Source organism: Oryzias latipes, chromosome 19 (genome assembly GCF_002234675.1).
Source record: "Oryzias latipes chromosome 19, ASM223467v1".
NCBI classification, from domain to species: domain Eukaryota; kingdom Metazoa; phylum Chordata; class Actinopteri; order Beloniformes; family Adrianichthyidae; genus Oryzias; species Oryzias latipes.
Window position 1 is genome coordinate 25,133,881 of NC_019877.2, and position 15,240 is coordinate 25,149,120.

General features: G+C 40.7%; 1 protein-coding gene across 3 annotated transcripts in view; it reads left to right on the top strand.

The window, feature by feature from the left end:
• Positions 1 to 15,240, top strand: part of LOC101174819 (glutamate receptor ionotropic, delta-1) — a 492,295-nt gene that overhangs the window by 435,411 nt on the left and 41,644 nt on the right. For all 3 annotated transcript variants that reach the window (XM_023949511.1, XM_023949512.1, XM_023949513.1), the window contains exon 8: positions 9,792 to 9,911. In XM_023949511.1, the coding sequence (XP_023805279.1) occupies positions 9,792 to 9,911 (120 nt within the window). The remainder of the gene's footprint in view (positions 1 to 9,791; positions 9,912 to 15,240) is intronic.

Sequence of the window (15,240 nt, forward strand, 5' to 3'; positions counted from 1 at the left end):
TGTGACTGAAAATCTTCTCAAGCTTTGTGACGGTGTGGCACCGTCAGATGCTGATGGGACCCACACTGCTTATTTATTTTATGTACATTTGTCTTGTGTGTCAGCATAAGACTGTTTCCTGTGACCTTCCTGTGGCCTAATTGAGAGCACCGCCCCGTAGGAGGGGCATATGGGTTAGAAGGAAGTGTCACAGGAAGTGGAAGGGAGAGTGACGGAGGTGACATGACCTGTTGTGCCCTGCGTGGAGCAAATGAAGGGCTCGTTGTTCTTGAATAAAGAAAGACCACTCTTACCTTGGCTCCTCTGCATCATTTCCCGGCGACAATATTCTGTGGACAATAAACCATGTGGTCCCATCACCAGCTGACGGTGCCACACCGTCACAAGCTTCCCATGTTTTTATTCATGCTGAGATTTTATAGTTTTCTGGTACCTTACAATATTGAACCTAATGTTTGTTGTGCTCCATTGAACAACCACCACTGCAAACAAAAGAACAAACCCCTACTTTAAAACAAACAGCAGTGTGCTAAAATATGAAAGCAGCCTTATCTTCCAATACACAGAGCCAGAGGGCATTGATTCAGTCGTTCTAAAGGAGACCCATCCAAGTATTGAGTGTAGAAAAATGAACAGTCTTCACATCTGTAATTTTCTGAGTTTACATTAAAGTTAACATTTATTTATAAGTTGACAATATTTAGAGGTTATGATCTCCAAAATGACAGAAAATATTGACTTAGCATATTTCAATCTATGTGTATTGGTTCTGTAGAATAAAAGACAATAAAAAATAAAATAATACGACTTACCTAGACGTATGTGCGTTATCAACTTGTTCCAGCTGCCACTCGCATCAGACCTCCGCCATCTTGAAGACTTCTGTGGCTGAGTTCACGTTCATGGGCGTACGTTACGACGTCATCACGTCTCATTACTCATAAGTTTTGACTCCAAGGTTTCATTTACTCAAAATGTTTTAGTCCAATAAACATATAACTGTGGCAAAAGTTGAATCGGCTTATAGGTTTTAAGCTGACTCAACTTGTTTGTTACTTTTGAGTTCAGTGATTATAAAACTTTTGAGCTCATTGGACTATCCGGGTTTACAGTGCATGCAAGACACGAGGTTGTTGCCAGTGGACTGGCAACATTTTTTGGAATATCCAGATCTTTTTAAGTTGTGCTAATATATTGGTAACCGTCCCTTTTCCGACCTAAGACTTTTGCTTCAGCAAAAAGGCCAGGTGTGGTTCAAGTCCTATCAGTAGCTGAATAAGCAGTTTGGGCCCTCTGCAGTGATTGTGTGAATTAGTTTCTAAAAAAGTTTGAACAACTTTCGTACGGGTCCACTTTTAGACAATACCAATTTTAAGAATCTGAATGTTTTGATAAGACTTTAAAGACTGAATTTAAATTTAAATGTTAAAAACACCTAAAACACTTTTAACTGTCCTTAAGCACAAAACTGTTTTTATTTATTCATTTATGTTATTTGAACATTCTGTTTAAAAATAAAAAAAGGTTGAGTGACATAACCCATAAAGCTTACATCTGTCATTTTTGCAGTCAGAGTAAAACATTCAACAGACTTTTATTGGACTTGACTGCATAGAAGAATTGCATTTTTTACTGAAGAACAAACATAATCTCACTCACACCCTCTTCACTGAAACACTGTCCTCTTTTCATAAAAGACGGGAAATAAAGATAATGTAAAATGTGAGGACATCAAGTTAAAATGTGTACTATGTAGAAGACCATTTTAATATAGTATTATGTTAATGTAAAGCACTTTTTTAATCTTTGGTAGCATACAATGATTTAGCAAAAGGCACACACTCAACCCAGTTTGAACGAGATGATCTAATATGAGGCAGAGGTCACTGTTGTGTGCTGTCATTGAACAGGAAATGCACAAAATACCACAGTTTTAGTTGTAAAAAAAGGAATAAATGAAATAATATTTACACCACAGATTATTCAGCAAAAATGTATTTTGCCATCACTTAATCTAGCTAAAGGCATTTGAGTCTCCTTGAATTTATCACTTTCATGTGTGACAGTGTTTTTCAACCGGTTTTATTAACTGATCTAAAAACATTTTCCATCTGCAGGATTTCAGCTCTGTGTTCATCCAAACAGGCCCTGATAAAACACTAAGAAATTACCTATATGAAAGATCATAAAAGACTTTTTTCTTTGTGTTTATTTGATACTATTAAAGACATTTTGATAAGAATGACGGTAACGCATTCTTATCAACAGCATTAGCTGTTTTCGGAAAAGTCCCGCCCCTTTAACCCTTGTGCTATCCTAGGCACTTTAATGCTGGGTCATCTAGACCCACTAGACAGTGCTCTGAACCTTTTTTCTTCAATGATTTGTGATCTTCACTGGTGTCCATGGATTACATGAAATCTTTCCACCTTTATCCACCTTTGTCATGGTAGGGAGAACACCTCAATGGAAGGGGGGGGGGGGGGGTCATAGGATAACACAAGGGTTAACTGTCTCCAGGAATCATTCATGGAGGCTTAATCACACGTCATCAGTACAGACAATAGAGTTTCTCCTTTTTTTTAAATGTTTGGATGCTGGTGTGGCGCAGGGTTTTTGTCAAGGTTAAAGTGTGCCGTGGCTCCAAAAAGATTGAAAAAGACTGATGTCTAACAAGGATCTATCAGAGATCTATCCCAACGTTTAGACTGCTCTCAGGTTTTTGCTTTCTTTGCCGGTCGCTGTGGCTCAAGCAGAGATTTCTTTAAACTCAAGTTGATCAAGTCACACCTAAGTCCAACCATGTCCCCAAATCACTGACCTTGCCGTCATCAAAATCGATCGATAGGTAGGGGAGCAGATTTCATATGATGACATTATTGACAAGTTTAAATCAAAGACCAGAAAGGTTAGGTTTCAGTTTGTCTTTTCTGATTATATTTATTTTAGTGTGTTATTTGTGTGATAAAAGATTTGTGCTGCTGTTGACCTGCCATTTCTGAGGCTGCTGACTCGGATGAACTTATCCTCCACAGCAGAGGTGACTCTTGGTCTTCCTTTCCTGGGGGGTCCGCCAGGAGCCAGTTTCTTTGTAGAGCTTGATGGTTTTGGGGACTGCACTTGGGGACACTTTCAAAGCTTTCCTAATTTCTTGGACTGACTGACCTTCATTACATAAAGTAATGATGGCCACTCGTTTTTCTGTACTTAGCTGCTTTTTTCTTGCCATAATCCAAAAATTCTAACAGTCCAGTCAGTAGGACTATCAGCTGTGTATCCACCTGACTTCTGCACAACACAACTGATGGTCCCAACCCCATTTATAAGGCAAGAAATCCCACTTATTAAACCTGCCAGGGCACACCTGTGAAGTGAAAACCATTTCAGGTGACTGTCTGGAAGCTCATCAAGAGAATGACAAGAGTGTGCAAAGCAGTAATCAAAGCAAAAGGTGGCTACTATGAAGAACCTACAATATGACATTTTCAGTTGTTGCACATTTTTTTGTTATGTAAATAATTCCATGTGTTATTTTACACGTATATATATATATATATATATATATATATATATATATATATATATATATATATATATATATATATATATATATATATATATATATATATATATAGATGTGTGTGTGTATGTGTGTTTGCTCATATGTATTGTTTATTATTTAGTTAATATAGTCTTTGATTTAATATTTTTCATGTCTAACTGTATGTCTGCGATGCAGTTTAGATTCTTTTATGCTCTGATAACTGTTATGCCGTGCAGAATTGAGTTGAACGTCATTTGGGGAGGGTCTCGCCTGAGGAGTAGTTCTGTGTCGAACCGCCATTGGTCCTTTGTTAACTGGATCGAAACACTGTAATTTGCCAAGGCCCACAATAATCATAATCATTCTGGGTATGCATATCTTTGTCAGGTGGATAAACCTGCCACCTTCTTACACAGACAAACACTTAAGTTTTACTGTTTTTGTTTGTAACCTCAAAGTAATTGTATATGTTTGCTTCCTCTGTTTTTTATTGTGCATCATTTTTAATTTGTCTTTGTTTGTTGATATAAAATGAATAATGAACAAATACATTTAAAATAAATCCATTAATAAAGCCTAAACTATCTCCTGGTGCAACAGATAAAATAAAGTAAAAAGTTGTGATGGAGAAACCAAAGCTTTATAAACCACCAAACCAAAATGAATCAAAGTGAATTGAAATAGTTCAGGGCTGTAAAGCATTTGGTACACTGAAACGAGTGTCATCTATTGGCCAGAACACAAAATTGCCAAAATACCACATTTAAACCACAACATTTAAAATTTCACATTTCATAAAGTGAAATCCCTGTGCTACTTCTAAAATATTATGTCCGTCTATCCGTGCTGAATGTGTGGATGTATGTATTTATTTGAAAAAATGTTAGGTTTGTAAATCAATGTCTGATTGCAAATGTCAGTAAAGGAAGTGTCCTAACAAACTGACCTAAATAATTTCCACCTCTTTAGAAAGGGATATGATCACAGCAACAATGCAAGCAAAGGGTCCTGCGCTCATATAGTGATGATGGAAATTCTGGCTCTTCTGACAAAGAACTGGCTCTTTTGACTTGGCTCCCTAAGAGATGCCAACTCTTTCACCTCCCAATCAGCTCTTCAGATTGTTTTGTTGCTTTAATTAAGGCAGTGTTTTTCAACCTTTTGAGCAACTTTTTTTTGCACCTGAACCTTGACAAAAATCCCGCGGCACACCAGCATCCAAAGTTAAAATAAAAGTAGAAACTCATAGTCTGTATTGATCTACAGTCCCTCCATGATCTCATGTGCATTTTAGTGATAATTGTGGCAGAAAAAGCTGGAAGCTGCAGCTGTTTTTTCTAAAAGATGTAATAAAAGTTAAGTTAGAAGATTTAAAAACTGTCTGATGTGTGTTCTTTGTGGTTTATAGACGTTTAACAACGAATATTCATTGTGCGCTAAGCCGCTGTCACTTTAACCCAATGCATCATGGGAGATGTAGTGATGTCAGACAGACTCTCTTCTCTGAGCTTCATTGTTTTGTTCTCTTGTTCCACGGTCTGACACCGGATCCCGTTGAAAGCTACACCGCTAAAGACGAGCTTTAGCTGCTATTTCTGTTGGAGCTGAGAGACTTTATGAGCAGAATCTGAACAAGGAAGTGAAGACTGTAACCACTTCTGATTGGTCAGACTGATGACATGTGATTAAGCCTCCAAGAATGATTGGTGGAGACAGTGAAAGGGGCGGTACTTTTCCAAAAAAAGCTTTTATGTCCTTTATATGAATATGCTTTTAATTGTTCACTGCGGATAAAATGTTAAAAAAATTAACAAATACAAAAAAATACAATTCAACTATATAGTTATTAAAATTATTTAAAACCATCTAAAAAAAATTTAAAGTGAAACAGCACAAAATGATGAAACTAAAACACCAAATATAAATAAAAATGTTCAAAACAATGTAAAAAAAACATTTTAATTTTCTAACAATAAAAGTTGGTATTTTTTTTTTAACTTGTCCTGTCCAACAGCTGGGCAGGCAGATGAGAGCTGAGGGCCTCTTGTGTTGGACATATTTTACTTTAACAAGAGGGGTTATTAATCTTCAGACAAACCAAAGGTATGTCTGGATAAACCCCTTTTGTAAATGAGGCCAAACTTTATTAATTTGAATCATGTGTTGGACCGGACGGAAAAGGAAAGAAGGGAAGAAAAGGGAGGGATGTTAGAGAGAGAGGGGGGGGGGGGGGTAGGAGGGTGATAGTTGGAGGGAGGGGATAAGACCATGAAGCAGCATAGAGCAGACAGGTTTACTGGTTGTTTATCATTACGGTAAGGTTCAAATGTAGTACAAAAAGGGCGGGGCCTGTCAACACACTCAAATGTTATCAACACACCTGCTAGCTGCAAAAATGTCCACATGTCAACATGTACACAAAACAGATAGTGTTCACACGCATACTTATGCTTTTAAACCAACTACTGTGAAATATTTAATTCATTCAGTCATGCAAACTATTAGTGCAAATGTGAGCTAACACCTGTGCTCAGGTGAGTGTTTATGTTCTTCTAAAATGGATGGTGGAATGTGTAAAGAAGGAGGGGGAGTGACCAGCCATCCCCACACCAAGACCCCCGCCGCAGCAGAAGCCAGGGCCCCCCAACGCCACAGCAGCAGGCAGAGAACATTGGTATTTTGAATAACCAAATGTCTCAGCTTCAGTCAGTAATGATCCGCTCTAGTTTTACGATTCTCTTAGTTCTGCGGTGCAGATCTTTTATCTTGCTGTGTTGATGGTTCTTCTTGTTGCAGCTGTCAGTCTGTCTCTGTCTGTCTCTCCTCCTCGTGTCCCGTTCGTGTGCGGCTGCTGTGAGGAAAACGAGTGTGCAGCTCATAGAGAGAGAATAAATATCTGCCACCGACTCATGATTGCTCTCTTGACACCCCCCCTTCCATTGACGTGTTCCCCCTACCATGACAAAGGTGGATAAAGGTGGAAAGATTTCATGTAATCCATGGACACCAGTGAAGATCACAAATCATTGAAGAAAAAAGGTTCAGAGCACTGTCTAGTGGGTCTAGATGACCCAACTCCCAATGTTAAAGTGCCTAGGATAGAACAAGGGTTAACAAATAACATTAACCTATGTAACTAATGAACTGACTATATAGGCGTTGTAGAATGAGTATGTGTGTGTGTGTGTCAGGGCACTGCGTGTATAAGAGGACTGAGCGTGTGCCACGCCAGTGAGAGCCGTTGACTGTGATGGGCTTTAGGCAAATGTTGCAGCGTGGGGGGGGTCTCTTCCTCCATGTCTGTCTGATGATTTTATTCCTTTCTTGGGAACAAACTTCCCACTCTCAACGGTTGCTCTGCTGTCACTGGCTGTTTCGTGTGCGCTTTGATGTTGCTGTTTGTTGTTTGAAACTAACGCTACGGAAGCTCTGGGGAGCCAAAAATGTGCCATTACACAAAAACTCGATTTAGTTATTATTGAAATCGCTCGTAACAAAAAATTTGAATTAATCAATTCAATCGATTCATCGCCCGGGCCTAGTGGTCAGCACTCGGCAATACGGGGGTGGTGAAATGCAGCTTAATTTGGAAAATCATGTGATCAAACGCAATCTGAAGCAAGTGCTCGGTTCTCCACCAGTGACACTTCTGCTTTGAAAGATCGATACAAAGTCGAGCTGCCCGCTTGAGCAGAACATCTATAGTGAAAAGATCAATAATCAATACATATTTTTCTTATCAGCTCACTAATCAAGCAAACATGTCTGAGTTTGTTTAACTGATTAAAGGTAACATCGACAGACACATCGGCACATTTCAAGTGAAGGACTGGATTTCAAGTTTCAAACTCAATCTTGTCCTTCTTGACTGACCTCTGACTGCTGCACCGATGACATGGAAATCTTTTGCAAAAGACATACATATGAAGTGTGGGTTGCAGCAGCGGAGTGCATTTTCTTTTTACAGCACCCTCCCTAATTCCAGCCTGCTCTGAACACGCTCAGGACTTGTGCTTTTGAGAAAGCGATGGATGGACAGAGAGGTGCTCTCACACTGAAACCTGATTTCCCTCATTTGATGACCATTGAAACCTTTGCATTGATGGAGAAGCCATCGGTCCACCGCCTGCTGTAAAGGTGCTCTTTAGTCTGGCTGAAGTCCCAAAATAAACCAATAAATGACAAGAAATTACATTTGGTAGAGCAGAGTCGCAGCCATGATGGGACCATTCACACAAAAAAATGAATGAATCTGAATTTAGTTTGTTGATTGAATATCATAAAATAGACTTTATATGAGAAAAATGCAGTTGGAGTGACGAGCACTGAAATACAAGACAGGTGAAAGTGTGTAAGGTAAAAACTAACCCTAACACACACAAAGAAATCGAGGGGTACAGAGCAGAGCCCGATGAGAAATTGGCTGGTTGGATCCTTTAAAAATGTGGAATTCACAGACTCTTGTCTTTTAAATGCCTTTTGAGATTCATTTCATTCTTAATCTGATTCCTAAATAGTCTGGATTATATGTTCTGTGGAGATTTTATGCATTCATAGTACATTTGGTTTTCAAAAATAAAGGCATGAGTAATGCCAGAGCAGGGTGTGGGTACCGGATGTTCTCGGGTTGCCGGATGTTCTCGGGGTCCTTCGGGGTCCTTCAAATGAGTTATATCACTAGAGGAGACATCACGTGGTTCCTCATGGGAGGAGAGCACCCCCATCTTGGTGAGGTCAAGTTTTGAAGACCAAACCACTTTTATAACATTTAATAAAGAGCTCTGTTTTTGCTTTCATTTTCGGGCGATGCTTCATTATATGAAAAAGAAGAATGGCTTGAAATTGCTTAGTTTTGTTCAGAAATACAAACTTCACGAGTACCCCTAACTTAACTAGTATTAGACTACTTAGATTTTTTCTATGTTCCTTTATTTTATTTTACTTATGTTTTTATTTAATTAATTTTATTTAATTTGTGTGTTATGTTCATTGTTTCTTTTTTTCCCCTCTTTTGTTTATTTTCTATGTCAATATGTTATATTAGGCAATGGTGACTGATCTTCGAGGCAATATTGATTACATCGTTATTGTTCGTTGTTAACGTTAATGTCATTGTTAACGTATGATACCGCAATTGTCAATAAAGTTTTTAAAAAAACTTAGCGACGTTAACTCATTGGTTGTGGCAACTTGCAGCCAATCAAATAGTGTGACGTCATCATTGGTCGAGAACATCCGGTACCCACACAGGGCATGTTGGAAAACATGCAGGAATGCGCCCTCAGTGCCCACCTCTGGGTTACAGGTTGGTTGTATCCCACATTGATTTTGAGTGTTTGTGCACAGCAATGGGACTGTCAATCTAAATTACTTCAGACCTTAATCAAGGTAGAAGAGTACTACATAAGTTTACTGTTTACCATTTTAGTTACCTAATGAGAAAGTCAACAAAATAAGATTTAACTACAACTATAAGATGAATTCTTACATAAAAAACAGATGAACAAAAGTTATTGATTTAAAGGAAAATTCACACATGAATGTCATAAATCACTTTTGCATTTTGTTACTAGAGATTTATTTATTTATTTAATTAGGTCCTGAAGGTTTGAAGATTGATCCAAACCAAATGAATTTCATTGAAGGGTTAATGTTTCCAGACTTAATATGTTATGTTTCGTCAAGTTCCTTTCTGTCATTTGTGTCCTCGTGTGTCGCTTCCTGTTTTCTTTTGAAAGTTCCTTCCACCTTTTCCTGCCCATGTCTGTTTTCCCCCACAGCTGTGTCTACCTAATCATCCCTGATCGTTCCCACCTGTGCTGTCCCTCCTCATATGTATTTATGGTCGGCGTTTCCCTCTGTCCTGTGCCTGGTTATCATGTGTATTCGCTTGCCAAGCTTACGCCTTTCTCAGGTTCTCAGGATTAAAAGAATTCCAAGAACTCTGCATCTGAGTCCTCTCCATTCTGTGGTCTTGTCATAATATTGAAGTCCTTTTTTTAGGAACTCAAGTAGACAAGTCAACTAATAAAGACAAAATTCAATTTTCAACAAAATGAAATCTTTTCTATAGTCTTTGAGTTAATTTGTATCTTCCCAGCCTCTGGAAGACTCCTTCAGGCGTCATCCAAAATAGGGTGGGTTGATGTTCTGATCTGAAACTTCACAGCGTTTTCATAAACTGATAAAACCAATCTTGCACTGGTGCAGACTCACCTAATGCCACATTTCTTCCCTGTGTTTTCAGGGGAACATCACAGGTTTAACAGGTACCATGGACTTCAAGGATAATGGCTCCAACTCCCATGTCCAGTTCGAGATCCTTGGCTCCAGCTTCAGTGAAACCTTTGGGAAGGACATCAAGAGGGTGAGTGAGAGAAAACTGGATCTGAAACTGGTGACTGTGGCAGCTGCATGTTCACATAGTCCAAAAACAGGTTAGATATATTGGCAGGAATAGGTGTGGCCAGCCCTGCTACAGTTATTAGTAAAGTATAACCACAGTCACAACTGCCCTCATGGCATGCTGTCTGCAGGCAACAAATGGGACATGCATGTGAACGGGCCCCTAATGCCCTCCGCAGGATTTGGGGTGGAGGGTGGGCAGCAAAAACAGAAATACCTGCGCTTCACCTACTTCCCCTTTGCTTTGTCCTTGCTGTCACCTGCAGCACGCCTGTGGGAAAAATGTACATAAACTGTCAGGATCCTGTTGCAGACATAAACGCAGGATGCAGGAATGCAGAAGCAAAGTTCTTCAATTCTGCACTGAACTGAATGATATTCAAGGCTTGAGGTTACAGTAGATTCGAGAGGCAAACAAAAAAATCTCGTAAAGAGTGGAGGAAACGCACAGACTAAATACACAGGAGGACTGATGACATAAGTGAACACAGGTGTAGCCAATAAGATGCCAGGTGGAAGGAAAAGTAACTGCAATGAAAAAAAACAGGAAACAATGAGCTGGAAACAGGATAAACTGAACACAATTACACACCCCACCCCAAATACCCCACATAAACATATTCACTCCTCAAGATCACCAAGCGGTCTGCACTGACATCTCCTGTGGGCCGCCTGTACAGGTTTGCCCATTTTTGCCCTGTATCCACCCTTAAGTGCAGTTGTGACAAAGCCATGAAACATCCAGGTTAATCAGTCTATCTAGCTCAATTGATTAATTAATTAATTGGATCAATTAATCCATCCATCATTGTTTCTGCATTTACACTGAAGTGGACCCCACCAATTCTCAAAAGGGAAAAAGTTGTCTTCTTTCTCTTCCAATGACTGAGATGTCAGAAGAGGGCAACCAGAGTTGCTTTAATTAAACTGCTGATTTGTTTGTTTATTTGAGGAAGGAAATTATTCTCTTTTTTTTAATTCTCAAGAGCTATCTGCATAAACATGCAGACCCAGTAAGTATGAAACAATTCAGGATATTATTACTTTTAATTCAGAGAGCATTGTTGGGCCTTTGGCTCATGTTTTAACTTGGGTTTCGGTGAAGGCACAGATACTAGTGGTTTCACTAAGGCATAAGCTGCAGTAAGGCTGTTTGTTTGGTCGATTTTTAATTTGTGATTGAAATCTAATTGAGCACATGTTCTGCTGTTTGATGCAGGAACTGCTCCAGAAAAAGATCCCCAGAAACTTTACTTCCAGCTCATGATACTGGAAAACACCCCCCTTCTTCTCATGCTGCAGATACATTCAGAATTATTGTTTGGCACATCTTACCATAGTGGCAGGGTCTCATGGGCACCACGGTAGTTGCGGTATTATTCATTTATGCAGAAAGCAAAAACACTTCTCACTCACTTCATTATTTTCCCCTAATCACAGAAAAGTTGTTAAGCCTCGTTACAGTAACCTTGATTAACAGACTTGCTGCTCAGATCTGCAAACACTCATCCAGTGCCATCAATCCACGGTGATTTAAGAGCACCAACAACCTTTAATTAACAATCAGACAATTTGTTCTACAGTGAACACACAGACATGTCAAACAGGAGAAGAACTGATACACAGGAGCAGAAAATATAATTAGATTGGCTGCTTGCCTGTGACCTCGTTGTAATGTGCTTGTGCTGTGTGAGGCTATGAAGAGTGATTACGTTGTTGAATGGCACAACTTATTAACTTTTGTCACCCCCACCATCCACATATTTGATCTGCCTTGTTCTCACTGATAGAGGATGGGCTCTGCATGCAGATTGAGCAGCTGAGGCTACGTTAACACTGCCCCCTGCAACGCCATCAAGCAGCCACTTTAAATGAAAAGTCTATGTACACGTGCGCATGTGTGTTTTGGGCCTCTGTGATCAAAACTCTCTGGTTCACGCATAGCTACTTATATTTTTCAGAACATTTCCAGGCTCTATGTTTTGTAGGTCAAACTTTGACCAATCAGGGACTCAAATTTGGTAGTGATGTAGCGATGGCGTCCTCTTTTATTCACGGACGGGCTGACTGTTTGAACATTGATTATGAATGAGAAGGGGCAAATGGCACCGTATTTCTGGTGTGCTCACAGTTACTTATGTTGATATGCATGCCTTATTTTAATACATACTATGGTCTGGATGATTACTCAGCTCTGATTGGCTGAAGTGTGTCCTTTAATAAGTGATAAGATACACCTATAAAACAAGTTCCAATCAATGTTCTATATCAGTGGTCCCCATTCTTCAGTGTTTGGTTTGAACGACTTCTCCTTTTATTAAATACAGATAGAAAATTCTGGATACTTTTCCCATCATCTTCAATCATTTGGTGTCATTATGTTCTTGCCACCACCCTCAGAAATAGCGAACACAAGAGGCTGTTTCTAGCCAGATATTTGATGGATGCTGGGAGAAAAAAACAGCAGACAGATGACCACTGCAGTTTTTAAGAGCTCCTGGATCTCCCGGTTTTCCAACCGGGCTGTAAGGGCTCTCCAGGGTGTCTAACAAAAGTCCTTGCTGGGTGGGTCATGCATCAAAAGGGGTCAAGTTAAAAAAATAAATATGGTAAAACAAGACTGTTGGTCACCTCAGCGTTGCTGCTGAGGGTTGTGTTAAATTGTTGGTACATTTCAGTTACGCTGTTATTCTGTTTGGTGATTTATGTTTTCACCACTTCTAGAAACTATAAAGTTGCAACAGAAGGCTTTAAAGTACAGAATGATTGCTTTAAAACAGGAGATCTTTTGTGTTTTGTCATTAATGAGAAAAAAAAACATACCATAAAAGTTCCAATGAGAAAAAGAAATGAAGGAATCCTCAGCGGTGGGAATTTAGATGTGAATCAAGGCCTGTAAAAACAAACTCATAACACAGATTCTGGCATCACTGATGGAAGAGTTGAATGTTTTTTTTGTGAGATGAAATCTTACGTTTAAAAGAGATTTTTTTTAAAGATAGTAAACCCTTTTGAGTACAAGTTTTAAAGAATTCTAACCCTTTTACATCGGCGTTTTAGCTCCAGTGTTGACATTCTTTCAACTACCGTAACTCTTCAACCGTTCATGCAATTTACTGTAAGAGCTTTTGCTGCGGAGATGCAGCCTGTCTGCTTCGGAGAGAGCGGAGAGGATCCTCAGCATGTCGGGCCTGGGAGACAGTTCGGCTGTGGACTTGATGGACAGCATGCTCTCGCTGCTCGGCTCGGATGAGGGCGGTTTTCTTTTCCCGCACATTTTTTTGCGGCAGCTCCCGCCGCCCTTGCGCGCGGCTTTGGCCAACTCTCCTCGCCTGGCGGCGGGAGATTACAGCGGACTGGCTGAAGAAGCGGACCGAGTTCTGCTGGCTACCAGGCGTTTCACCGTGCAGCATGTGACGTCTGATGCCCACCTGCAGGAGACGGAGGGAGACCCGGTATCGGTGTCTGCAGTCGGTGTGGGCGCGCGCCGCGGGACCTCCCTGTGCTGTTTTCATCAGAGGTTTGGAAGGAAAGCAAAGCGCTGTGTCCAGCCATGTGCGTTTTCGAGTTCGGGAAACGCAGCAGCCGGCACTCAGTAGCAGCTGTGAGTGCTGGCGAACGTGGAGAGCTGTTGTTGTTACGGACTCTTGCTCCGGACATCGCTTCTTGGTGGACTCTGGCGCCCAGAGGAGTTTCGTTCCCCCCCTCCGGCTCAAGGCCCGTTCACACCGGGACGAATTTCGCCGGCGATTTTCGCCGACATTTAACGTCTCGTGACTAAACAAAGGGCAACATTGAGAGTGTGCACACCAACGCGAAAAAACGCCACGCGTCAAAAAAAAAAAACGCCTCGGGTTCGTTTTTTTTTTCGACGCGTCGCGTCGAAATCTATTCGAACAATGAGAATGGCGCTTTTACACACGTGTCTGGAGCTTCTGAAGTTACAGTAAAACACAACTTGGGGGCGCTCAAACACAAAACTGCCTTGCTGAGCACACATACCAGCGAAGAAGATAGACGCCAAGAAGCGTCTACACTGGCGCGAAGAAATAATGACGGACATTCTAAAATATCCCCGAACCAAGCACCAGTTGGAGCTACTGGTGCTTGAAATATTCATGTTTTCTCTGTATTATTCTGACAAGCGCGTAAATACTTGCTCTCTTCTTCTGAGTGAAAAGCGACTTTAAGAAGGATAAAGTTGTGCAGCGCCACCTTGTGTACAGGAGTATTTCTGTTTTACATTAAGCGCCATCTAATGTCAGGGAATGAAATTGCATGTTCACTCGGTTCATCGTCAGCGAAAATCGCCTGGGTGTGAACATAAAAAACGTGTTGAAAAACGCTGGCGAATAACGTGCGCCGATAATCGTCCCGGTTTGTACGGGCCTTTCGTCTGCGGTTAGCCATGTCACTAACAAAATATGTGCACACAAAAAAATCTGCACCGATAATGAGAACCGAAACAGAGGCAACAAAAAATTCCCAACTGAACTTACGTCCACGAAAACAAACAATTGGTCCCAAAAGTCCCGATCGCAGATCCGTTAGCTGCACATAGCGGCGGGCCGCCGGTGGACGTCTCTGACTCTGAAGGCCCGTACACACCGGGACGAATATTCGCCAGGCGTTATTCGCCAGCGTTTTTTTTTTTGTGTTCACACCCAGGCGATTTTCGCTGACGATGAGCCGAGCGAACATGCAATTTCATTCCCTGACATTAGATGGCGCTTAATGTAAACAGACATACTCCTGTACACAAGGTGGCGCTGCGCAACTTTACGCTTCTTAAAGTCGCTTTTCACTCAGAAGAAGAGAGCAAGTATTTACGCGCTTGTCAGAATCATACAAAGAAAACATGAATATTTCAAGCACCAGTAGCTCCACTTCCAGCGATGAAGAAATTATTGTTCTGTTGAATAATGAAAGACGCCGATTTTGGGTACATCCCATAGTTGCGAGAAGAGAAGAACATGGGGAGTTTTATCGACTGGTACAAGAGCAGAAAATGTATCATGAGCGTTTTCAGGGATATTCTAGAATGTCCGTCATTATTTCTTCGCGGCAATGTAGACGCTACTTGGCGTCTATCTTCTTCGCTGGTATGTGTGCTCAGCAAGGCAGTTTTGTGTTTGAGCGCCCCCAAGTTGTGTTTTACTGTAACTTCAGAAGCTCCAGACACGTGTGCAAAAGCGCCATTCTCATTGGTCATATAGGTTTTGACGCGACGCGTCAAACCAAAAAAATGAACCCGAGGCATTTTTAAAAAAATACGCTTTTACGCGTGGCGT